Below are 27,982 nucleotides of genomic sequence, written 5' to 3' on the forward strand. Positions count from 1 at the left end.
TACTGTTTGGAAAAGAAAGGAAACAAGGCAAAACTGAGGATTACAGATAATCAAGGTAGAGAAATCAAGAAGGACTAACAGATTTCTATTACTGATTATCAGGGCTATACAACTACCAAGAATTTCAAAAGTGTTTGCTGATTCGACTCATGTCCATCCTGAAATAACACCTGAGTGAATCATCTTATAATTCTCTAAGTGGTTTTCTGGTGTAGAAGACACTGAATACTGTTTAACTTTTTAAATGACTTACTTTCTAGTACATAATAAAATACTGTATATACTCAGTATTTCTACAGTGGTTTAAAGAAAAAAAAATTTTTTAATAAGAATTTAAAACAAGTAAACTGTCTTTGAAATTTTGAGGAAATACCTTTTGGACTTCAGTGACACTGGTGGTAAGAGATTCCCTTCCCCCCCCCAACCCCCCAAAGATCACTAGGATCTAAAGATCCCTTAGATCATTAAGATTATGTAACTTTTAACACAGAGTAACATTTAGGGAACTTACAACATTTGTTATTTGAAGTAAATACACTGATAAATGTTTAAAAAGTATATCTGTAGTAAACTTACATCTCTCAGGAGCTTGGTCGATGTGCTCTGGACACAGAAGGAAGAAGTTCCTGAAGTCCTGGAAGGTACCAGCTCCAGCGGCACAAGGATAATGGTACATCTGGGTGCACTTGTCTTCACAGCATTTGATAGTGGCTCCAAGGTGCTTACAAAATGCACATCGCTGAAAGGGTCAAAGGGGAAAGAAATCTCTTTTAAAAACCTAGCAAAGGAGCATTCAAATGTGGGGCTAGGAAGGTATAGAAAAGTCTGTGTACATTACTAGTAAAACAACTTAAACCTCCATGATACTAATTAAAAGCTCTGTTAAAAATAATAAAATCTAACACACTAGTTGTGTGCTTGGTATAATATAGATTCATTCTTCCAGTCAAGTTTAGAAAGTGAGATTTCACTTTTTCCACTGATTTTTGTCAAAAACAACTAAACATTTTTTAAATTAGTAGCATGATTGAAAAGGCAGGTGTCTAGTTGTGGGTTATTTTAACAATGAATCCCACCAACAAGCTAACAAAATGAATCCATACTGTTGGCAAAACCTCTTACTATTTTTTTTAAAACCTCTTAGTATTTTCACCCTATCTAAAAATCAACATGAAATGAACCACTCAGAGAACAAGTTAATGAGGGGCAACCGGCGGGTTAAAGGTACACATACAAATCTACACACTTCACTGTAGCAATTAGTTTCAAATGTCTTAATAAGAACGGAGATGTGAAGAAAAAGTCGTGTGAGTATCTCCTTCCCCTATTTCTACCTGCCTCTACTCCCTTGCTGGTGGTAAAGCAAAGCAAGTGAGCCCCCCCAAAAGGACCACAGGGCAAGTGTAAGGCAACTGAAAGCGTAGGAGGTCAGTATGAACTACCTACAACGCGGCAAGGATTCAGCTTTCCCTGAGAATGATTAGTAAACTCTCCTTCCTCCCCCTAAGATCATTCTGGGCACCATTTTCTTTATGGGTCTTTGCTGGGTGGCCTGCACCGTACAGTGGAAAATCTCTTTCTGCAGATGCCCAGCCATCTATCCCGTATAGGCTTCCGTTTTAGCATTCATGCCACTGCATGAGAATTATTCACTTGTCTTCTCTTTCTCCCGGTCCAGGATCCTTAAGCAGAGGCACCAGACTACGCTACCTCTGCAGCTGTAGCACTGTGAACGCTGCTGGCCACAGAAAGGTCCTAATCACCAGGTGCTCGTATGCGCATGCGCTAAATGGGACGCCACCGCTAGTAATCTCATTGGTAAGTGTGGTTCACGAACAGCCCAACAAACAACTGAAGCCGAATGGGGCACCGTGGGGTAAAACTGAGCCTCGTGAAACAGAGGAAGTTGGTACCATTACTAGGATGATCTTCACATGCCGATACACCTAGTCCACACTCTGCTAGTCTATCAGAGAACACCACAGTTTTACAATTATGATTAATTTAAGCATTTTATATAAGGTGCCATCAAATTCTTCCTTAAAACCATCAGTCCATGGCATTGCGCCAATATAACAAAGTGCATTGTCTCTTGATGATGAGTCTTCTACACATTCTGAATACAGTCAACAGATGTCTGTAGCTTCTAAGTAACTCATAAACACTACCTATCTTTGTGGCATTTCAGTTGTATGTCATGTCCACAAGTCCACAGACTAATACACATTTCAGTTCTCTTTTTATACTTGGAGGTGTTACTTCATTGAAAAGAAAAAAATAAAGCCTTAATTCTCTTCACTGATAAAGTGTAACAACCAGCTTTTTCTAAACTTACTTTTATGTCATAAACTTTCAGGGTATCTGTTTAGTATATTAGCAGAACCCAGAGTTAACAACATGTGTAACATCTAAGTAGTCTGAGTATCCTTGTGTCATACTGGAAAGACCAAGAAAATGTGGAAGGAGGAAAGTGCATTTATATGTCCAACTGATCATTAAAAAGTTTTTATATTAACTCATAAACATAACAAAATAATTTCAGCTAAACTGCTAAAATCCGTTATTTTTATAGCATATGGCAAGTTGTACAGAGCCTTTTGCACTAAAAATAATTTTGGCAAATAAAATATAATGACTTTTATTTAAGTGCATAATAAGGAAACAAAATAATTTAAATTGATCCTTTTCCCAATGTCTATATCATTTTAGAAACATCAACATGTTCTCTTAATCACATTTGCAATGGAAAATATTACGTGACATTAGCTAAACTACTATGAGAAGCTCTGGAATGTATCCAACATACTAATTTACAATAACATAAAGATAACAGGGAATAAAGGAAGGGAAATAAAATACTAACTGCATTTAAGTGAACGCTTCAAGCCCATCTGTTATAATTACATAGCTAATGAAAGACATTTGGCATTGAAAGAAAATGTATACTTTATATATAAGCTGGAATAGATCTTTCTAAACGAAATAAAAAGCATTTGTGAAATTGTATAAAATATGAAAGAATAAATTTCCACAGGGAACTTCTCTAACATCAGCATTCTTGTACAATTCATATTAGAAGTGTAACAAATTATAAACTAAGTAACAATTACAAAGCTAATTAACATTTTGGGAGAGGGAGGTAAGAATAAATAGTTGTTAAGTGGTTTATCAACTGAACAATTTATTTGAATCAATATTTAAAACTCCTAAATAGCATTTTGTTTTTTCTACATTTCAATCATTAAAAAAGAAAAAGAGGAGAGGGAGCGAAAAAAAGAAAAGTGTTATAGTATCTTTTGACAATTGTCCAAGAACACATCCAAGAAGAAACTCTCAATTAGAGTTCACATTGCCAACTGTTAAGTCTGAGAAGCTTCCAAAACTTTTATTTCACTAGACTGAAATAAGAAAGGCTCTCTCAAAATAAATCTATAATACAAAACAGAACAGAATCAACAAAATTTCAGAGATTAAGGTTAAACATGAGTTATGAAACAGTAACATAAGACTTGAGGATATTCCAAAGCTTGTTCAATTAATTATCAAGTATTTACTCTGTATCAACTATGGCAATGGGATGAGTGCTCTAAGAAACATCAAATATTATCAAGTTTTCCATATATCAAACTTTTTGACCTTTACCCAATTTTTCTTCTTGTAAGTCAGCTGGGGTCCTCCCAGAATGCAGAGTAAAGAATGAAGACAGAAAGGAAGAAAAACAGGTAAAATGACATGGGAAACCGATCCACAAAGTCCAATGTCTCTTTAGCAAGAGTACCAGAAGAAAACAGGATTATAATCAGAGAAATTACTCTAAAAGAAAATTTATAAAAATATCTAGTAATAAGAACTAACATTTACTAAGCATAATTTCATTTAACAGGTGAGAGAGCTAAGCGAGTCCTTATCTCTGTTCCACTGATGTCTGTATCACTACAAAAGCACAGTCTCTTAATACCGGTCACATTGCCCTCCTAAATAGATAATACCCACTTTGGATTAAAATGTCTCACACTCAGAAATACTGGCAAAATTTTAAGATGATAAAGATAAAGGAAAAATTCTAATAGCCTCACAAAAGAAAAAACAGGTCATCTACAAAGAAAGGAAAATCAGTCGTTACTTCTCACTAGCAATACTGAATGCAAAAACAAAGAAAAGCAGTATCTTCCAAGGTCTATAAAAAAATAATTTGAAGCTAAAATTTTAATACGTGCTAAGTCAACATTTAAGTCCATGGATAATAAATGTAAACAGGTTAAATTCCCAATTAAAAAACAGCAACTTTCAAAATATGCAAAACATATTTTGTATATACACATAAATTTTATTTACGTGTACGGGTGTGTGTACGTATATTCACACATATGTATACACATGTTTGTGTGTATAGGAACGTGTGTGTTGTGTGTGTGTGTGGCACAGTGACATACACAGGAACATGTGTGTGTATGAGGCACAGTGACACAGAAAATTCAAAAACAAAGAGCTGGAGGGAAAAGGACAAATATTATCAAAAAGAAAGCAGCTACAGCAAAGAAACCTGGATCCAAACCAAAAAGAAAAGGGCAAAGATAAAGTTCACATTAAAATAAGTCATATGTTAAAAATTCCAACAGAATAACAGTCATTAAAGTTTACATACCTAATATGAATTTCCTTGACATATAAAAGCAAAACTGAAATATGTATATGAATAAATTGGACTTTAATATAGCTCTCAGAAACAAAGCTATACACAGATATGAAATAATGATAAAGAACTCAGTAACAATCAAGTTTGATTCTAATTTACACACAGAAACACAGAGCTCCATAATCCCAAACTAGAGAATATATATATTTTTTTCAACGTTTATTTATTTTTGGGACAGAGAGAGACAGAGCATGAACGGGGGAGGGGCAGAGAGAGAGGGAGACACAGAATCGGAAACAGGCTCCAGGCTCTGAGCCATCAGCCCAGAGCCTGACGCGGGGCTCGAACTCCCGGACCGCGAGATCGTGACCTGGATGAAGTCGGACGCTTAACCGACTGCACCACCCAGGAGCCCCTAGAGAATATATATTTAAATGTACATAGAATTCTTTTAAATTCATTAAAATGTCTATAAATTCAAAAAATCAAATATTTCCTATGTCGTATTCAAAAAAGCAGGTGTGTCCTAACCCTAATACATTAGTAATTATGAATTCACAACATAAACTCAAAATCTATCCACCAGAAAATTTTAAATCAAAGGAAAAGAACGTATTATTTTTGAAATGATTGAATAAGAAACATGTCAAAATCTTTGAGAAGTGGCAAATTTGGTTAAGAAAAAAAATACAGCTTGAAAAATGCAAAACTCGAGACCAAAGAATAAAAATAAATGAAGCTAAATTTAAAAACTGGAGCCAGTAAGAATCAACATATAACGCATACGATTAGACATCTCAGGAAGTTAAACCCACCCTAATATCGCGTTTAGGAAGATGTTATTAATGAGATTCAGGTCTCTACCAAAAGAATTAGTGCTTGCTTTCGAAAAATATGCTTAAAAGAGAACTGACTGAAATAAAAATCAATCTATCAAAACATTTTACATATAAATGGGCTTAAAGTAATGACTATCTTAATTAGTGATCTGTTGTTGTTCTGGCCCAGTTAATTATTCTGGTTTGTACACTATCAAACATACATTTCTGATTGAAACACCTGCTAAGGAAAGGAAAGGAAAGGAAAGGAAAGGAAAGGAAAGGAAAGGAAAGGGGAAAGGAAAGGGGAAAGGAAAGGGGAAAGGAAAGGGGAAAGGAAAGGGGAAAGGAAAGGGGAAAGGAAAGGGGAAAGGAAAGGGGAAAGGAAAGGGGAAAGGAAAGGGGAAAGGAAAGGGGAAAGGAAAGGGGAAAGGAAAAGGAAAAGGAAAAGGAAAAGGAAAAGGAAAAGGAAAAGGAAAAGGAAAAGGAAAAGGAAAAGGAAAGAAGGGAGAGAGAGAGAAGGAAAGAAAGAAATTAAATAACATTACAAAATCAAAATTGTACATTACAAAATGGACATTGCTATGAATGAGATTTTTCTCCTGCCACTATCTTTCCCTTCTGACCCATCTTCCTCACTGCTGTCACAATGGTCTTCTTAAGGGGGTCCCTGATACCTCTGGATCAGGTCCAAAACTCCTCAATATGGCGTGTGTTAGGCACACTCGTAAAAAGCCTGCATTCCCCACTCTCACCCCAAGATGTCTCACCCTAATCCAGAGACTGGTAAAGAAAATATGATGAAGTATCATGCCAGCGATTATAGTATTTTACATGGCAAACGGATTTTTGCAGATGTGATTAAGGCTGCTAATCAATTGATGCTGAATTAATCAAGGAAGAGATTAGTCTATTCGAATTACACAATTCCTTTAAAAGCAGAGTTTTCTCCAGCTGGTGGCAGAAAGGAAAGTCAGAGAAACTCAAAGCCAGTGAGGATTCGCTACATCACTGCTGTCTTTGAAGACAAAAGGGCCACATGCGAGGTGCAGGAGTGGCGGCTGTGAGCTGACGGCAACCCCAGGCCAAACGGCCAATAAAGAAATGGTGACCTCAGTCCTGCAACTGCACATAACTGAATTCTACCTGGACCTAAATGAGTTTAGAAGACTATTCTTCCTCAGGGCCTCTGCATAAGCACCCAGAATGGTAGGCATCTTGTAGGACCCTAAGCAAAGAGCACCGTTGAGCCTGCCTAAGCCTCTGACCTACACAAGTATGACCTCATAAACAAGGGCCGTTTCCAGCCATTAAATTTATGGTGATTTGTTATACAGCAATAGCTCACAAGGCCCTGTGGGTTAGGTCTCTGCCAAATCAGTAGCGTATTTTTAAGAAATTTTTTATAGAACACTTACATTACACAATGGCTTTACTCAAAACTATGAAACCAAAGAGTAAATATTTTAAACCCGAACCTAGTAATGAAGCTGCAAAACCTAAGACAGACTCTCCTGAGATGAGCATTTCCGAGCCAAGCATTCTGAGTACACAAACGTGCCCTCCATCAGTTGGGTCAAGGAAACAGTAAATTCTCTAGTTGATAGCAACATACATAAATCAGAAGCCCTAAACAAATACCCATGATAGCTATAATCTCCAACAGAACCATAAACAAAAACATGAATAACTTTGAGTACATAAAGCTTTTAAACTTTTATATGGTGAAAACCATACTTATCTCAGAAAAAAAAATCAAGTGACCAAAAAAAATTTTTTTAAATAACCTGCAATTTGAATTACAAATGTCTGGTATCCCGGATATATAGAAGTAAAGCTTATAAGTTACAAAAATGAATACAAGCTAAAAATAGACAATGACATGTTACAGAATCACATAATTTAGGGAAGACACAAAGCTGGCCAATGAAACATAACCAGGCCAAGCACTTTATAAGAAATACTTTATTCAAGCCACCATTTTAGGTGGATACCATTCTATCATTTTACAAATGAAGCTCAGTGATGTCAAATTCCTTGCCCACCCTTACAAAGCCAGGAAGTGAAAGAGGAATTGAATCTGAGGAATTCCTAATTAGTTCGATATGGATAATTACTGCAAATTCCATTAAGTGACTACAGGAACACACTGAATATTTTGTCTCGCTTACATCCTCACTCTCACTTAGGTTATAAGGAAAGAAGGTAGTCACTTTGGGATTTGAATTCCATAAAATATTAATCCTCACTGACTACCAAAAGAAATACACTGGAATGTACATAAAACACAATTCATAATACTCTCAAATTAAAAAGCCCCAATGCCCAACAGTAAAATGCATAAACTCAGTACTCCGACAACAGAATACTCCTATCCAGCAATGAGAATAAAATGAATGACAATTACAACAATTTGGTTAGTTGCTGGTTTTACATAATGATATGTAAAAAAAGAAAACAGTATTTATTGTATGAGTCCAGTTTTATAAAATGTAAAAACAGGCAAGACTAATTTATAACGTTATTAGTGATATTAATACTTGCCTTTGGGGAGTGGAAAGCAGTGACCAAAAGGAGGCATGAATGGAATTTCTGGGGTGTTGCTACTAGTTTCTCGAACTGAGCTCAGTTTACAGGAATTGATCTTAGGAGTGTTTTTAGAAATGTATGCCTATAATAAGTACGTTTTGCTGTGTATGTATCATACTTCAGTAAAAAGATTTTGAGAAAATTAAAAGAACTTTAGGCAAAGACTAAATTGTCAAGGGAAAATATTTGCCCTTTTATTTCTCACATGAAATTCTATATACTAGTACCCCACCTGATGGTATGGATAGCTGGATTAAAGTTTATTCTTCTCCACTACCCCGTAGTATATTAAGGTATCGGCTAAGAGAATCCTATGGATGAATGATGCACTGTAAATCTAATTCTAACATATTTGTCCTTAGCATGCCCCCTCCAAAAACAACAACAACAACAACAACAACAACCAGGAAAAGGGGGAAGGAAAAGGATGCCTATATCTACCACATAAACTGTCTATTATTTGGTTATTACTAAGATCCCAAAGTGAGCAGTACATTATCAATCATGCTGTAACAATAAGACTGATTGAAAATTAGGATATGTGAAACATTTTAATTTCAACGTAAGTTTAACATGATTATTAGAGTTAGTAAGATAGCACGGTATATTCTAGAAGAGTTAAAAACTTCAAAAAGAATTTAAAAGCTTTTATAAGTAGAAGTAAACACAAACATAGTATGATTAATGTTAACTGGATGCATTTAAATCATGTCCTTTAGGAACATAAGAACAGATATATTTGCATGCTCTTTGGTTCAAAGCTTTGGTGTTGATTAGTAGATTTAGCCCACATTTAAAACTACCCGATAGAATGAGGGTATCCAGGGGCGCCTGGGTGGCGCAGTCGGTTAAGCGTCCGACTTCAGCCAGGTCACGATCTCGCGGTCCGTGAGTTCGAGCCCTGCGTCAGGCTCTGGGCTGATGGCTCGGAGCCTGGAGCCTGTTTCCGATTCTGTGTCTCCCTCTCTCTCTGCCCCTCCCCCGTTCATGCTCTGTCTCTCTCTCTCTGTCCCAAAAATAAATAAAAAACGTTGAAAAAAAAAAAAAAGAATGAGGGTATCCAAACAGAAGTTATATTTATAAAAATTAAATATATCCACACAGAGTGAATACAGGTGAACCAGATTCTGGATGAATGAAACTCTTGTACCTGACTTTGGAAACCAAACTGTTTTCCACCTGTCTCACAGAGAAGTGACAGAGGAGACTTTCACTACTGCCCACTGACAACATGCTACTCCCCAAGGATGCACATTGGCAACCATTATTATCACAGAAGTAGCATCAGTAAAAATATTGACATAAACTAAAATGCTTGTAGCAGCTGAATGATGTCTCAACAGTATTTACATCATCACAGCAAATAGGGTCAAAAGATGATGGCAAAAAGCAATGAAAATATTAAATCTCATTACTGATCTACTAGCTTTAGATGTTTATTTGAATTTCTTTTATATTACTTATTTATTTTTAGTAATCTCTACACCGAATGTGGGGCTCACACTGGGGCTCAAACCCACAACCCCAAGATCAAGAGTCACCTGTTGCTTCGACTGAGCCAGCCAGGCACCCCCTTTGGATTTCTTTTAAATTGATACACAAAATAAACAATAATTTTCCTTTTTCTTTCAGTAATTTTTTCAGTTAGAGAAAAAATTAACTAAATTTGAAAGAAGATACAATTATAGACTAGATAATGGAATAAACATTTTTTAGGGGTGCCTGGGTAGCTCAGCTGAATGAGTATCTGACTTCGCCTCAGATTATGAGCTCACAGTTTGCGGGTTTGAGCCCTGCATCAGGCTTTGCGCTGGCGGTGCAGAGCCTGCTTGGGATTCTCTCTCTCTTCCCCTCTTGTACACTTCTCCCACTTGTACACTCTCCCACTTGTACACTCATGCTCTCTCTCAAAATAAATAAGCTTAAAAAAATGTTTTAAGGGGCGCCTGGGTGGCGCAGTCGGTTAAGCGTCCGACTTCAGCCAGGTCACGATCTCACGGTCCGTGAGTTCGAGCCCCGCGTCAGGCTCTGGGCTGATGGCTCAGAGCCTGGAGCCTGTTTCCGATTCTGTGTCTCCCTCTCTCTCTGCCCCTCCCCCGTTCATGCTCTGTCTCTCTCTGTCCCAAAAATAAAATAAACGTTGAAAAAAAAAAATTAAAAAAAAAATGTTTTAAGATACGTTATAAAAACCTAATGAATTAAACTGAAACATATCAATATGAATGCGTGATTTTGAAAAATATCTTTCCTGTGTGCAGTTTATTTTTGACCAGGAATCAAGATAATTCAGAGGAATGACAGTCTTTTAGAATATGTCGCCAGGACAACTGAATACCCACATGGAAAACAAAGAACCTTGCACCTTATATCACACACGTAATTTAAGATGAATGAATAACCTTAAGGTATCTTTGGAATATGAAATAATATTTTTATATAAAGCATACCAGGCATAATCCATGAAAGAAAACATTTACAAACTGACAAATGACAAACTTCATCGAAATTAAACCCTCTGCTCTTGAGAAAACATGTCGCAAATGAGGCAAAAATATTCACAAAATACATCTCTAACAAATGATTTCTACGAAGAATATACAAAGAACTCTTTTAACTCAACAATCAATTGGAAAAAGGGATGCATGCAAAAGATTTGAGCAGACACTTCCCAGAAGATATAAAATGGCAAGTAAGTACATAAGGATGTTCAATTTCAAGCAAAACTAAAAGGCAACCGACAGAATGGGAGAAGGTATTTGCAAGGACATATCAGATAAAGGGTTAGTGCCCAAAATCTATAAAGAACTTATCGAACTCAACACCCAAAAAACAAATAACCCACTGAAGAAATGGGCAAAGGACATGAATAGACACTTCTCCAAAAGACATCCAGAGAGCCACCTGACACATGAAAAAAATGCTCAATATCACTCATCATCAGGGAAATACAAATCAAAACCACAATGAGATACCACCTCACACTTGTCAGAATGGCTAACATTAACTCTGGCAACAACAGATGTTGGCAAGGATGCGGAGAAAGACGATCTCTTTGGCACTGCTGGTGGGAATGCAAACTGGTGCAGCCACTCTGGAAAACAGTATGGAGGTTCCTCAAGAAATTAAAAATAGAACTACCCTACGACCCAGCAATTGCACTACTAGGTATTTATCCAAGGGATACAGGTATGCTGTTTCGAAGGGACATATGCGCCCCAACGTTTATAGCAGCACTATCGACAATAGCCAAAGCATGGAAAGAGCCCAAATGTCAATCGATGGATGAACGAATAAAGAAGATGTGGTATATATATATATACAACAGAGTATTACTCGGCAATCAAAAGGAATGAAATCTTGCCATTTGCAACTACAAGGATGGAACTAGAGGGTATTATGCTAAGCAAAATTAGTCAGAGAAAGGTAAATATCATAGGACTTCACTCATATGAGGACTTTAAGACACAGAACAGATGAACCTAAGGGAAGGGAAGCAAAAATAATATAAAAACAGGGAGGGGGACAAAACATAAGAGACTCTTAAATATGGAGGACAAACAGAGGGTTACTGGACGGGTTGTGGGAAGCGGGATGGGATAAATGGGTAAGGAGCATTAAGGAATCTACTCCTGAAGTCATTGTTGCACTATATGCTAACTTGGATGTAAATTAAAAAAATAAAATTAAATAATAAAAAATAATAATAAATGAAAACACTAAAAAAAAAAAAAAAAGATGTTCAATTTCACTTCTCATCAGGAAATACAAAACTCAAGCCCACAATGAAATATTATTAAACACCAACCGGAATGGCTGAAAGTTAGAAAACACTGACAATAACCAGTCCCAGAAAAATGGAGAGCAAATGGAATTCTCTCACATCTTACTGGTAGTATTAGAAAAGTAGGCAAATACTTTTGAAGAAACTGTCAAACTATCTTCCAAAGTTAAACATACTTTCCAAGAAATCAGCAATTTCAGTTCTAATTATTTCCACAAGAAACCAAAAAGATACATCATATTGCATAAATGTTCATAGCAGCTTTATAAATAATAGCCACACTGAGTAAGAAATCTTTCAGCTGGTGAATGGATGAATCTCAAAACCACTGTGTTAAGGACAAAAGCCAGACAGGAAATATTCCATACTATATGATTCCCTTCATATATTAATCTGGGAAAGGCAAAACTAAGGAAAAGGAGCAAGTCAGTCAGTGCTGGAGCTAGAATGATAGGAGGGACAGAACACAAAGGGTCATAAGAGAACATTTTGGGATGAAGGAAATAGTCTGTATCTTGATTCTGATGATAGTTACATGTATGACTGTATATACCTCTCAAAACATATTCAACTTGCGTATGTAAAATATACCTTAAAAGAATGACTCTCAACACAGAAAAAGAACCTCCAAATTTACTGGGTAATGAATCACAGACAGACTAGTATCAGAGTTAACTTTCTTAAAAATAAAACTTGTAAAATCTCAATTAAGTATACTGGCAGTCACTTATGAACAACTAAAAGCAAGATGGAATGGAAGGACATTTGATGCCTGGATGAAACGCATCACTGGCTAAGATTTGTGTTTAAACATATTTTTAGCTAAGGGTATTTCCTCACGAGCACAGAAAGGGGGAGAGTGGGACCAGACCTCAAACAGAAAGCTGCAGTCTTACTGAGGCGAGAAGACAGAGGACGTCCTCAATGCTAGAGAGAATGGAAACTGAGGGAAACCCTTGAAAGGAGGGAGCACCCAGATCAGAAGAAACTCCTACACTTTTCTTGTACGCCTAAAATGTGCCTTCACAGAGAGACTCTGAGCAGCTCAGGGAAAGCACCACCTGAAATGCAAAAAGAACTCAGCAGAGATTTCTGACGCCAAAGGCTGACATGATCTAGTCTGAAGTGTAAGTACAGCCATAATAAAAGTCTCCCAGAACACACCTTGCCACTGAACAGAACAAGACAAGAGAATCCAGTATTGGCAACCCATCACCTAAAATGTGCAGCCTGCAATAAAATTCCTGCACATGTGAAAAGCCAAAAACAAGAAAATGGGACCCACGATGAAGAAAAAAAGAATACTCAAACAGAAAATGCCAAGATGCAGAAAGACCTTAAAGCGGCTACTGGAAGCATGCTCAATAACATACAGAAAAGGCCGGTCACAGCCAGGAGCAGCGTAATCAAAGAGACGTGAGAATTATAAAGTGAAAACCCAATGGAAATTCTACAACTATGAATTAAGGTAAAAATGTCAATGGATGGGTTTAACAAAAGATTGGATATGACAGAAAAAATGGTCAGTGACCTTGAAATTAAATGAATCATCTACCCATTCCGAGGAAGCTAAACTTATCGAAAAAGAAATTAACAGAACCTCCGTAACCAGTGGGACGACACCACTGGTAATAACATGCACGTAATTGAAGGTGCATGTAATCAAAGAGGAGACAGAAAATGGGACAGAAAAATAAGAAATAAAGGTCAAATTTTTTATAAACTTGGTGAAAAAAAAATCAACTTACAGTTTTAAGAAGTTCAGTAAACCCCAAGCAGGAAGAATACAAAGAAAATCACACCTAGGCACATCCTAGTCAGACTGCTGAAAACCAAAGATAAAGAGAAAATCCTGAAAGCACCGAGAGAACAATCAGAACATTATATACATGGGAGTAACGCTACTAACGACACCTCATTTCTCATTAGAAACAACAGAAGACAGGAAATAATGCAAGAACCTCTAGTAAATGCTCCAAGGAGAACACATCGACCCAGAACTATGTATTCAGGGGGAAAACGTCTTCAAAACTGAATGCAGGCTTCCACCTCCAGACAAAATGAGGAGATTCACCTACATTTCACACACAGTACAGCCACAGACCTTGAACACAACACAGAAGACAAACACAAGAAGACGTTAAAAGGTAGAGAGACAGGGCACCCGGGTGGCTCAGTCTGTTGAACATCTGACTCTTGATTTTAGCTCAGGTCATGATCCCAGGGTCGTGGGATCGAGCCCTGAATGGGGCTCTGTGCTGAGCACTGAGCCTGCTTATGATTCTTTCTCTCTTCTCCTGCCCACCCCCACCCCTTAAATTAAGAAAAAAAAAAAAAAAAAAAGGTACCCAGAAGGTGGCAGGCCACCTAGGGGCTCAGGCACCGAAGAATGAAAAAGTATAACTTCCCTAGGTTTACTTTCTGATTCGTATACAGAAGAGGAGGTGCTAAAGAAGCCAAGAACCAGAAACACTAACAGATATACAACAGAAAGAACCAAGAAATACCTGCTGTCTCTACCCCAAAGAGTGGGAAAGCAGCAGTCTAGCAAGACAGAAGACTGTTAGATGATGACCAACCTCTTTGAGCCAAAAGGAACCCAAATCCTACATCCATCAGCAAAAGCCAACGAGAACCCAGACACCCCCTCACCCCCATCAGACAGGGCAGTATCAGAGAAGGCTGGATTGAGAACCAGGACATTCATACCCACTGGACAGGAACAAGGCCTCCTCCTTCCATCGTATGAGCGGAGAGAAGACAGGGAACCTGGAGCTGAACACCCACAGAGTGAAAACGAGGTGTCCCTAACCCTATCCCTTCCCACTGGGGTGGTGGCAGGGGACACCCACTGAAGAATTGGAACTTAAAGCACTGCCCATGGCTAACAAGCCCACCCTCCACTCCCACGGGAGTGTCAGTGGGGACCAACTGAAAAGCAAGAAACTTCTAAGCCAGGGTGATATCAGCAAAGCATAGAGGAGGGTCTATAAACTCTCTCCCTTGTGCAGTAGTTACTAGAGGCCCCTCCCCTCACTGGAGGAACTTCCCACACACCTGGGAGTAACAAAGCAGTGTTGCGCCTTTTGTTATTTACTCCCAAAGCACAGTTTTGGCCAAAACCTGCTTCAGATAAAAGGGGGCGGAGTATTAAATATTATACAGAGTTTCATAATAGAATACTATACACATAAAGGGCTTAATCGAAAAATAACTTGTCATACCATAATAGAAACCATTTCAACAGGAATGAGAAAAGGCCATCAGTAAATGTGAACATATATGTGACGACATGTACGTTACAGGTACTTCCCAAATACTTCAAAGTATATGTTATAAAACTGCCTCACCAAAAAATTATGAACAAGCTGGATGCAAATTAAAAAAAAACACGAAGTTTCAACAAAGAAACAAAGTCTTGGCCAAGAAGTAGGAGACATCATGAAGAACAAATAACTCTAGAACTGAAAAATACACGTATGAGCACAAATAAAGAACTGAAAGGGCTTAACAACGGAACGGAGAGATTACCCAACTTGAACAACGGAGAAAATGGACTGATAATGATTTAAAATGACATCTTTACCATAAAGTAACTTTTTATTATGTATTTGGTCTACATCTGGACTTTCCATCCTCTTCTAGCAATCTATTTATGAATCTAATGCCACGGTTGTAATTGTAGCTTTCCAGTATGTTTTTAACATCTGTAAGGGCTGCTACCCCTTTGTTTTTCTTTACTTTAAGGATGTTTACAGCTGTTTTTATTTTTATTTTTCCTATTGAAACGTAAATCTCAAAAAATCACATTAAGTTTACACATTAAGTTAGCAGACGTGCTTCTATTCTCTTTGCTTCTTTTATTATGAAACATCACACACATAGAGAAGTGTATTTTTATAATGTAAGGAATTATCTTTATATGTATTTTTAACTTTATTTTTGAGAGAGAGAAAGAGAGAGAAGGAGGGTGCATGTGCGCGCACAAGCAGGGGAAGGGCAGAGAGAGAGAGGGAGACAGAGAATTGAAGCAGGCTCCAGACTTCAAGCAATCAGTACTGAGCCTGACACAGGGCTCCAACTCACAGACTATGAGATCATGACCTGAGCCGAAGTTGGGACACTTAACCGACTGAGCCACCCAGGAGCCCCAATGTGAGGGATTATTAAGAGAGCATCTGTGTATCAACACATGGGGTAACAAGGAATCCTGCGGGTAAAACCATTTATAGGATTATTCCAAACCTGTCCCCGTAGGTAAGCACTATTATGAGTTTTGTAGTAATTAATCTCTTGCTTTTCTTCAGATATCTTAATTAGCTACATAATTTCTCTACACAGTATAATTTAGATATGTTTGTTTTGAACTGCATTTAAATGTAAGCATACTATGGGATTTTTTTGTGACTTAGCTTCAACCCAGCGTACCTCTGTGGGATGTACACTTGATTTCTGTACCTGTAGTTCATGCATTTTCATTGGATACACACATCACAACCCAATTACCAATAAATTTACACTGCTTCCAATTTGCAGCTATCATTAAAGTTTTTTAGTACTATCCTATACGTTCTCAAACATGTATCCTGACATACATGTGCAAATATTTTTCTAAGGGGGAGTTCTCAAAGTGTGATCTACAGACCTCTGAGGTGAATACATTCCTGATTTTCAAGGGACCCATGAGGCCAACGCTATGTTCATAATAAGACATTAGTTACCATTTTCATTCTGTTGATATCTGCATGTGGTACAAAAGCAATGGGGGGATAAAACTCCTGGTGCCTTTGCAGCAACCAAGGCAGTGGCACCAAACTGTACTAGCAGTCATTACATTCCCAACTAGCTCTACAACTGCACTAAAAATAAATAATGTTGGTTTCATTTAAGAATATCACTGATAAAGGGGCACCTGGGTGGCTCGGTCGATTAAGCGTCCAACTGTTGACTTCTGTTCAGGTCATGATCTCACAGTTTGTGAGGTTGAGCCCACACTGGGCTCTGTGCTGGCAGCGTGGAGCCTGCTTGGGATTCTCTCTCTCCCTCTCTCTCCCTGCCCTCCCCCTGCATGCAAACACACATGCTCGCACGCAAGCTCTCTCTCTCACTCTGTCTCTCAAATAAACGTTAAAAAAAGTTTAAAAAAAGAATTGTCACTAATGAAGCAGTAAAATTATTAAATTTCAAAATTTCAATCCATAAATACACATCCTTTAAATATTTGTGTGAGAAAATGGGAAATAAAGCATTAAGTCATTCTGCTGCACCAAAGTATGAAGGCTTTCCGGAGGAAAAGGCACTTCTGTGGTCATTTGATTGGTAAACTGAAAATACCTGCTTTTTTCATGACACGCAATTTTTACCGGCAAAGAAAACTGACAAACAATGATCACTGAGGCTTGATTATTTGAAAAATATTCCTTCAAGAATGGATACAGTGAGCCTACCACTCCAAGGAAAACAATTGAGGATATTTATGGCCAATGACAACATTTAAAAAACATATACCCACCATAGCAAGCTTGACTCCTTCCCAATACTTAGACTTTTCTAAGGAAATCAGGGTTACAATAACAAATGTGAATTTTGTTATTAAAATATGGCAGCAAACTTTTTCTGAAAAAGCACAAGAAAACAAGTACTTTAGGGACATCTTTGCGGAATAAGAAGCAAAATCAAGGATATTATGTGGACTTAAGATATTGTCAGGGATAATATATCAAGGACAAGGATATTATCAAGGACTTATCTACCAAGAGAGAATACAAACTTTCATAAAATTTTTATAACTATTGTTATTATTCAACTGTGGTAACAATGGAGTATGATTGGCGGGGGGAGGTACAGGCTACTCATGGAAAGAATGGAATTTGATTCTTTCATTTTGTTTAAAATTTTTTTTAATGTTTATTCGTTTTTTCAGAGGTGGGGCAGAGAGAGAGGCAGACACAGAACTGAAGAAGGCTCCAAGCTCTAAGCTGTCAGCACAGAGCCCGATGAGGGGCTTGAACTCATGTACCTTGAGATCATGACCTGAGCCAAAGTTGGATGCTCAACCAACTGAGCCACCCAGGGGCCCCAAGAATAAAATTTGGAGGGAGGATAACGTTTCACTTTACTGGAGTTCAAAGCTACTCTTCCCTATCCTCAAAACTGACAGTAAAATGTTTATGATACACAATGAAATTTTACAAATCCATCTTTTTCTTTAAGTTTTTTTGAGAAAGAGAGAGAGCATGCAAGCAGGGAAGGGGTGGAGAGAGGAAGAGAAATAGAGAATCCCAAGCAGGCTCCTCACTGTCAGCACAGAGCCTGATGCGGGGCTCAAATGCACAAATCACAAGATCATGACCTGAGCCAAAACCAAGAGTTGGACGCTAAACCGACTGAGTCACCCAGGTGCCCCTATGTATCCATTTGGAAAAAGTCTTTTCATACAGAGGTGCTGTCAAATACTGGTATCGACACAGAAGCATATAATTTGTATCTCAGCATATTCATCTTTGAAAGGCATTTATTTTTTTTTTTTTTAATTTTTTTTTTTTCAACGTTTATTTATTTTGGGACAGAGAGAGACAGAGCATGAACTGGGGAGGGGCAGAGAGAGAGGGAGACACAGAATCGGAAACAGGCTCCAGGCTCTGAGCCATCAGCCCAGAGCCCGACGCGGGGCTCGAACTCACGGACCGCGAGATCGTGACCTGGCTGAAGTCGGACGCCCAACCGACTGCGCCACCCAGGCGCCCCTGAAAGGCATTTATTTAAAAAGCATTTATAAAATTTTATTGAAGTCTCTAGGTCTTTGCTTTTAACATGCCATTATACTGCAGAATAATCACTTTCAATAAAAAGGAGAGGCTGAAGCTTCTTAATTACCTAGTTAAATGGATTTTGAAATTTGAATATTTTCTTTGTGCTTACCTTGAGGTCCAAAAACTTCTACTGAACTGTAGTTTGAGTTTGGAAAAATATTTCTGTACCAAAATTATATGCGAATGGAGAGGTTTCTGGTTATTTTACATTATGATGGCATGAAAAAGTGTATAAAATAGCTTGACATTACTTCTGATTCAAACAACACTAACTGTTGTATAAATGACTTTACCACAATTTCAGTTTCACATAAAAGCTGTGCTTTTGCCTTATAATTTTAGGTTGAACTCATCAGGAAATACTATTCAATTCTGCAGCAGAAGTTAACTTCCAAATCTATTAAGTATTTGACCACAGGCAAATCTTCTTACTCAGAAAAAAATCTCAATCCTAAATTCAAAAATTTGCAATAAAACTTTACCATTGCTGAGTCATCAAGCTGCTGCATGGTGGGGCATTTCCGTATTTTCAGCATCTAATTCTAACAAAAATTCCTAGAATTCAGATGTTGACATCCACAAGAGCAAACGAAACTCACCATTAACACTATTATTTTAATAAACCACAACACATTAAATGCAAAGTACCTGCTGATGAATAAATATAATGAATATGTGCAGGTTTTAAACACTATTAAGTTTTAACAAGTTGGTAAGTTTGTCCAACTAAACCCTTTTCCTGCTCCATACTTTTTAACCACTGTGAATTGTAACACATCTTAGCAGATTGCACTTCAGGTTGTACTGACGTAGTGCTTTATCAACTTCTTTGAAAATCTTTTCTCTGTAATTGTTTTATGCAGACAATTCATAAAACCTAAATCTTCCATCATTTCAAACAAATTCAGTATCAACCCCCAGGATAAACAACTGAGCAGTACTCTAATGTCTACTGACACACCAAGAGCCTAAGAAAACCACTAGAAATCATCTCATTTTTAAAATGATTGTTGGTATTTCTCATAAAACTATTTTTTTCTTTTAAAACTATTTTTGCTGGGGTGCCTGGGTGGCTCAGTTAGTGAAGCAGCCGACTTCAGCTTAGGTCATGGTCTCACAGTCCGTGGATTCAAGCCCCACGTCGGGCTCTGTGCTGACAGCTCAGAGCCTGGAGCCTGCTTTGGATTCTGTTTCTCCCTCTCTGTCTCTCTGCCCCTCCCCTGCTCTCTCTCTCACACACACAAATAAATCAACATTTAAAAAAAAAAAAGCACCTATTTTTGCTGAAAGATTAAGTTTATTTTCCATGCACACAATTCTTTGCTGAAGTCAAAGATGATTTTTAATTAACTCACCTCAGATAAATGGTTTTCTGTGCTTGGCTAACAAATGGGCCACTCAAACTTCTTTAGTTGAAGCCTCATTTTCATTTTTCACTTTTGTAAAGAATTCCTGCTGTGATGACATAGTCCATTTTAATTCATTGTCTTTTTTCTATCATTACTTTTCTGTGAATTAGGGACAGTCTGATGAGTGCTCAGTCTGCTAATGTTGACATACACAGTATTCCCTTTGCTCAGCTATAGGGTCCCAGCATAATAAATATAACGCTTTGTTATCTAATCGGTAACAACAGAATTTTTTCCATTGTGCCTCAAAAGCACTACATATGAAGCCCTCTTTTCTCTTTTTGTCTTAACTTGCTAAGGATGCACCAGTAATAAAAGAAATAAATAAGACTCTGGGACAATACACGTGGCAATCAAACACTGATGAACTATACATAATCGTGACACTGTGATCTGTAGTTGGTCCACAGCAATGCAAAGCCTATGTGGTCTCTGCAGCCACAACTCAACTCAGCCCATGTGGTGCAACAGAAGCCTGGGTAACAGGCAAATTAATAAAACTTTACTTACGAACACAAAAACTTGGAATTTCGTATGTTATAAAAGATACTTTTGTTAACTATTTAAAAATGTAAAAACTATCTCGCCTGGTGGGCCATATAAACACAGGCAGTAGATTGGACTGATCCACAGGTCATAATTTGCTAACCTCTCATGCAGCCTTCAGGCATCCCAAATCAAAGTCCTAAATCCTACGTTTGTCTTCCCAGCTCTACAGACTGCCAGAATCTCTTCTCAGTTTTCCAGTCTCACACCTGGTCTTTTACGAACTGGATAAATGCCCCAAGGGGAAAGGTAAACATCAGGCTGGCCTCAAGGCTTCATCCTTCCCTCCAGGCTCTCACTCCCTCAAGTCCTCACGTCTCTGACAGTCCTCTCATGTTTTTTAATATTTCTTTGGAAAAATGTTTTATCCAACTCTTCTAGTTGTTTTCAGTGGGAGAAGTTTCTCTGCTCTATATGGAGGTGGAAGTGATATTTGCTCTACCAGATACTGAAACTTATTAGAAAGCTGTAGTAACCATGGCGGTGTGATATTGTCACTAGGATATATTAACATAAAAATCAATTAAAATAGAAAACTTAGAAACAATCTACACATATTGAACACGGACTAGATGACAGAGTTAGATATCAAATGCCTGGAATAAAGAAGAGCGGTTTCAATGGATAACGGAGTAAAAACTTGCTGTCACTGTGTGAGAGAAAGATGTTGGACTCCTCTATTAACACAACACATAAAAATCGAAAAACGCTTACATGTTAGGGCAAAACTACAGAAGTGCACTTTTGAAATATATTTTCAAGAACACATTAGAGGGATGCCTGTGTGGCCCAGTCAGTTAAGCATCCGACTTCGGCTCGGGTCATTCTCTCACGGTTCACGAGTTCAGGCCCCGCGTCGGGCTCTGTGCAGACAGCTCAGAGCCTGGAGCCCGCTTCAGATTCTGTGTCTCCCTCTCTCTCTCTCCCCCTCCACTACTCATGCTCTGTCTTTCTCAAAAATAAATAAAAACATTTAAAAAATAAAAAAAATTTTCTATCTTTACATTTCACACATAATACCTAAATTCGGAAACTTACATTCATTGACCTTTACTTACAGCAGAAATCCTAAACATTTTTGTCTTCAAGTAAACCTCTCCAATTTAACAACAAAAGGCTGGGAGGGTTGAGATCTGTTAATCCTGCTCTTCTTCTTAAAAAACTTCATTAATAGAATTCATCAGCTTGGCATGCAAAACTAAGGACATTTCACATTCCCCATTAATTTCCCACCCTACTTACTTATTCTCCATTCTCATACATGTGACATTCTTCCAGAATCCACATGCCGCAAAACTGTGTTCAAGATGACCCTGAGTCTAAATTCCCTAGGTTAACTGGCTGGGTAAATTTACCCACCTTCCAAACACTATTTTAATCATTCCTACTTTTAAAATATTTTCAGGTTCCCTCAAATTAAGTTCCCAATAACAGACATTGTTCGTTAACAACAAAACCTTCATTCCACCTTCCTCCTTCCTAAAGATCTCAATTTTGTTTAGATATCCACTCTCTCTTAAGCAGCAATGTGCTTCAGGAGAAGTAGGCACCATCCATGGCCCCAGAGGACAATCACAGTCTAATCAAATGGTGGTTGCCCCAACACTTTTGCTGGTTATTGGTTTAAGATATAAACACAGGAGGTAACTCTGATTAATGAGATGTTAGAAGAAATCTGCTAGGGTAGAGAAAAGCATTTGAAAAGGTTTTCTTTAATTAAAATAATAATCAACAAAAGATTTTTTTTCCTGTCTCTGAACATCATGAGCGTATGATACTCAAAGCCCCTGCCCACTCTTATTGAACTGTGAGAACAATGGGACCACGGAAGAGCCCAATATTCTGTGGATGCACAACAGAAAGACAGAAAGACAGAAAGAACCTGGCAACTTGGCATCATGATGCCACTAAACTACCCATGACCCTAAGTGCTGACTTCCTACTGTGAAAAACCCAGCAACCAACAAGGTAGAATTCACAAAGCGTGGCATCCAAATAAAAACTACCAGGTACACAAAGAAGCAAAAAATCACAGTCTAAACTAATAATCAATCAAAAAGTTGACCCAGTGGGTGCTTGGGTGGCTCAGCCAGTTACGTGCTTGACTCTTGATTTCGACTCAGGTCATGAGCTCATGGTTCGTGAATTCGAGCCCCACATCGGGCTCTGCGCTAACAGTGCAGAGCCTGCTTGGGATTCCCTCTCTTCCTCTCTCTGCCCCTCTCCTGCTTGCTTTCTCTCTCCCTGTCCCTCTCTCTCTCTCTCTCTCAAAATAGATAAACTTAAAAAAAAGAAGACCCAGAACTGACACAGATGTTAAAATTATGAAATAAGACATTAAAACAATTCTTATAAGTGTATTAAATATGTTCAAAAAGCTAAGGAAAGATAAAGAAGATATTAAAAAGACTCAAATCAAATTTCATAAGGCAAAAACATCTGATATGAAAACTACATTGAATACGATTAACAGATTAGAAATTACAGAAGAAAAGATACGTGAAATTGAAGACATAAAAACAGAAACTAAAATGAAACACAAAGGAAAAAAATATTTTTTAAATGGGGAAATAAAAGCATTAGTATGCAGTAGGAAACTTCAAATGGCATAATATTAAGGTTACTGGAGTCCTCAAAAAAAAGGGGAAAGATAGATGGAACAGAAGAAATAGTTGAAGAAATAACTGGCAAAAACTGTTTTGTTTTGTTTCTTTTAGTTTTTTAAAGTTTTTATTTATTCTCAAAGAGAGAAAAAGAGTACAGGGGAGGGGCAGAGAGAGAACAGCACTCAGCCCAATAAATGCAGAGCTCCATCCCACGAACCATGAGATCATGACCTGAGCCAAAATCAAGAGCCAGATGGCCAACTGAGCCAGCAACCCAGACGCCCTGGCAAAAACATTCTAATCTTAATAAAAACCATAAACTCACAGATTCAAGAAGTTCAACAAATCCCAACCACAAGAAACATGAAGAAAATCACACCAAGGCATAACATAATCAAATTGTCCAAAATCAGTGACAATACTGAAAGTACACAGGTAAACAGACATGTACAGAGAAACAATGATAAGGATGATGCCAAACAGTTCACCAGAAACAATAGAAGCAAGAAGACTGTGGCACAACATCCTTAAAGTAATGGGAAAAGGGGTGCCTGGGTAGCTCAGTTGGTTAAGCACACGACTTAGGCTCACTCAGGTCATGATCTCACGGTTCATGGGTTCCAGGCCCGCATCGGGCTCTGTGATGATGGCTTGGAGCCTGGAGCCTGCTTCGGATTCTGTGTCTCCCTCTCTCTCTATGTCCCTTCTCTGCTCCTGCTCTGTGTGTATGTGTCTCTCTCTCAAAAATAAACATTTAAAAAACAAAGTAATGGGAGGAAAAGTCAACTAGAATTCTGTATCTACCAAACATGTTTCAAAACTGAAGTGCAGACCTGCACTGCAAGAAAAGTTAAAGTATGTCTTCAGACACAAAGAAAATGATAGCAGGTGAAAATCTGGATCTCCACAAAGCAACAAAGAACATCAGAATTGATAATCACAGTGGTAACTACATATTTATTTTACTACTTAGTCTCTTTAAGAGAGAGTTGACTGCTTAATCAAAAATAACAATATCTTGTGGCATTTACAACACATGTAAAAGTCAAATGCATGACAGCAACAGCACAAAGTCCAGGAGAGGACAAATGGAAGGAAATGAAAGCACATTTTTATTATATATGAAACTATACTATCACTGGAAGGTAGACTATAAGTAAATGATATATACTATAAACCCTAAGGCAACCAAGAAAATAGCAAAACAGAGTTATAGGTAATAATCCAAAGAGGAGATAAAATGGAATCAGAGAATATGTTTAATCCAAAAGAATGCAAGAAAAAGGAAACAAAGAACAGACACAAATAAGAAAGGAAAAAAAAAACAAAGGAAGACTTAATCACATTAAATGTACATGTCCTATAAACACTCCAATTATAAGGGCAGAGATTGTCAGGTTAGATTTTTAAAAAGCAAAACCACTGCCTGCAATAAATATACATTAAATACAAAGACATAAAGAGGTTAAAATAAAAGGATAGAATAAGATATACCATGCTTACATTAGTCAAAAGAAAACTGGAGTGGTTATACTAATATAAGACAAAGTAAACTTCAGAGTTAAAGTATTTTTCTGTTACAGTCAAACGTATTCTTACCAATATCTTTCCTCTGGTCAAAGTTACAAAGTTCTTCTATACAACCACTAGAGCACTTATCACAGCCTCCCTATGGTGGGGAACATTCAACGATGTGTACTAAAACGCACCTACTACAGTTCTGAGGACAGAAATGTTAAAGTTGATATTCAATACAATTTTAGTACTGCACAGAAAAAGGGTTAACACAGCAATCCTAAGACTACTCTCCTTAGAAAGGCCTGTTTGGGGGCACCTGGGTGGCGCAGTCGGTTAAGCGTCCGACTTCAGCCAGGTCACGATCTCGCGGTCTGTGAGTTCGAGCCCCGCGTCAGGCTCTGGGCTGATGGCTCAGAGCCTGGAGCCTGCTTCCGATTCTGTGTCTCCCTCTCTCTCTGCCCCTCCCCCGTTCATGCTCTCTCTCTGTCCCAAAAATAAATAAACGTTGAAAAAAAAATTTAAAAAAAAAATTAAAAAAAAAAAAAGAAAGGCCTGTTTGCATGAACAATTCAGGCAATCACAGATGTTGGCAAGGATGCAGAGAAAGAGAATCTCTTTTGCCCTGCTGGTGGGAATGCAAACTGGTACAGCCACTCTGGAAGACAGTATGGAGGTTCCTCAAAAAATTAAAAACAGAACTACCCTATGACCCAGTAATTGCACTACTAGGTACTATCCAAGGGATACAGGTGTGCTGTTTTAAAGTGGCACATGCACCCCACCCCAATGTTTATAGCAGCACTATCAACAATAGCCAAAGTATGGAAAGAGCCCAAATGTCCATCGATGGATGAATGGATAAAGAAGATGTGGTGTGTATGTATGGATGTATATGTATATGTGTATATATATACATATATATATATTCTTTATACATATATATGTATAAACAATGAAATCTTGCCATTTGCAACTACATGGATGGAACTAGAGGGTTTTATGCTAAGCGAAATTAGAGAAAGATACATATCATGACTTGACTCATATGAGGACTTTAAGATACAAAACAGATGAACGTAAGGAAAGGAAAGCAAAAATATAAAAACAGGGAGGGGGACAAAACATAAGAGACTCTTAAATATGGAGAACAAACAGAGGGTTGCTGGAGAGGTTGTGGGAGGGGGGATGGGCTAAAGGAGTAAGGGGCATTAAGGAATCTACTCCTGAAATCATTGTTGCACTATATGCTATCTTGGATGTAAATTAAAAAATAAAGAAATTTTTATTGAAAGAAAGAAAGAAAGAAAGAAAGAAAGAAAGAAAGAAAGAAAGAAAGAAAGAAAGAAAGAAAGAAAGAAAGAAAGAAAGAAAGAGAAAGACCTATTTGCACAGCTGATCCCTGGGAACCTGAATTTCAGGAGGGTTGCCATGGCTCCCTCAGTGATAAGGGCAGTTTACTATGCCTAGACTATCAGTGCAAATAACATGACTTTCCTTCTGGTACATGCTAGGTAAAAAGTGCCTGTATAGCTAGCCCCCTGGGACAGAAGCTTCTCTGCAAAGAGAAGAGGGTGCTCTGTGTGACCCCTCAAAGGATGGTGAACACCTAAGAAAGGCTGTCCATGGATTCTTCCAGACCTTCTCAATGTCTTTTCCCACTGAGATCCTTCCATTATATACCCTCAGCACATCACGGCAGCAAATCTTCGTCATAATTACACCTCTATGGTGAGTCCCACGAGTCTTTCTACTGAGTCTCCAATGGGAGGCATTCTCTTGGACCCCAGCACAAACACAGAATTCAGATCTGTGAATGTTTGCCCTTACTCTTAAAAAACTATAGGACAAAATGAAGAAAATATAACTTGATTATTTCTTTACACTTAACATTACTAGGGTTATATTAAAAATAACAGTATTGGACATTACTGATAAATAGGTACTTGCAAATCACCTTACATAAAGATGCAGACCAATATACAGGGGCGCCTGGGGAGGCTCAGTTGGTTAAGCGTCCGACTCTTGGCTTTGGCTCAGGTCATGATCTCATGGTTCATGAGTTCTAGCCCCATATCGGGCTCTACAATGACAGTGCAGAGCCTGACTGAGATATTCTCTCTCTCTCTCTCTCTCTCTCTCTCCCTCTCCCTCTCTGAGTCCCTCCCCTGCTCGCACTGTCTCTCTCTTAAAATAAATGTAAACTTATACATGAATAGAGAGATAAATAAATGATCTTATATAAACTTATTCTCAGTAGCTTAGAGGAGGGATGTGGAGAGACTTCCATCATATATGGTTTTTAATTTTTCTTTTTTTTTTTTTTAACCAACATTACATTTACATTACATTGCTCATCTACGGTCTCAATGTGCGTTGCCACCCGCCTTGTGATAGAAAAGCTATTTTTGTTCTTTTTGCAGTCTATAAAAGGAACCTAAAATATAAAAAACTTACAACTCTTCTCACAGAACTAAGTTGGTTTTATATAAGACACCTAGCACAAAATCAGTATAATACAAAGAAATCTCAATGCAGGGTTGTGGCAGCAGGTGGAGAAAACATAAGAAATTATCCACTGTGGGGTGCCTAGGTGGCTCAGTCGGTCGAGCATCCGACTTCGGCTCAGGTCATGATCTCACAGTCCATGAGTTCCAGCCCCACGTCGGGCTCTGTGCTGACAGCTCAGAGCCTGGAGCCTGTTTCAGATTCTGTGTCTCCCTCTCTCTCTGAACCTCCCCATTCATGCTCTCTCCATCTCAAAAATCAATAAAGGTTAAAAAAATTAAAAAAAAAAAAGAAATTATCCATTGTAAGTAGGGAGATAACAGAAGTAACTGAACATTTGATTCAGAGCTAGTGAGATTTACTGGTAAAATCTTTTGGAATGCAATGAGCAGAGTGCAGAAAAAGGGTTTAGGTAAATAAATGATTAAATAGCTATAGTGTTCAGAATTAAGCTATTCCCTTAGTAATATCCAAACTACTCAGATCTCCAAGACGTGGGCAGGACCTCCAGGTCTCCAAAGAGGAATTTAAAAGAAAAACACTATTACCCTTCCTGAAACCCGGGTTCACAAGGCAGCATATTCTTCAATCTAGTAAAAGATAAAGTTCCCCCTGGAAAAACTGAAAACAATTTGAGGGAAATTCCAGAAAAACTAAACAGCTTGATAAAGAATGTCATTGAAAAACCGAGGAAATTATATGAAACATATTAATTTTTAAATAGAAATAATATTAATCAAAGCAGCATCTCTCGGCCTCAGC

The 27,982-nt window shown here is 37.9% G+C and overlaps 1 protein-coding gene across 15 annotated transcripts in view; it reads right to left on the reverse strand.

Moving 5' to 3' along the window:
- Positions 1–27,982, reverse strand: part of KMT2C (lysine methyltransferase 2C) — a 286,322-nt gene that overhangs the window by 128,758 nt on the left and 129,582 nt on the right. For all 15 annotated transcript variants that reach the window (XM_047096384.1, XM_047096376.1, XM_047096375.1 and 12 more), the window contains one exon: positions 577–739. In XM_047096384.1, the coding sequence (XP_046952340.1) occupies positions 577–739 (163 nt within the window). The remainder of the gene's footprint in view (positions 1–576; positions 740–27,982) is intronic.

Source organism: Lynx rufus, unplaced genomic scaffold (assembly GCF_022079265.1).
Source record: "Lynx rufus isolate CCGP_SWC_20201006 ecotype Redwood Valley unplaced genomic scaffold, mLynRuf1.p SCAF_4, whole genome shotgun sequence".
NCBI classification, from domain to species: domain Eukaryota; kingdom Metazoa; phylum Chordata; class Mammalia; order Carnivora; family Felidae; genus Lynx; species Lynx rufus.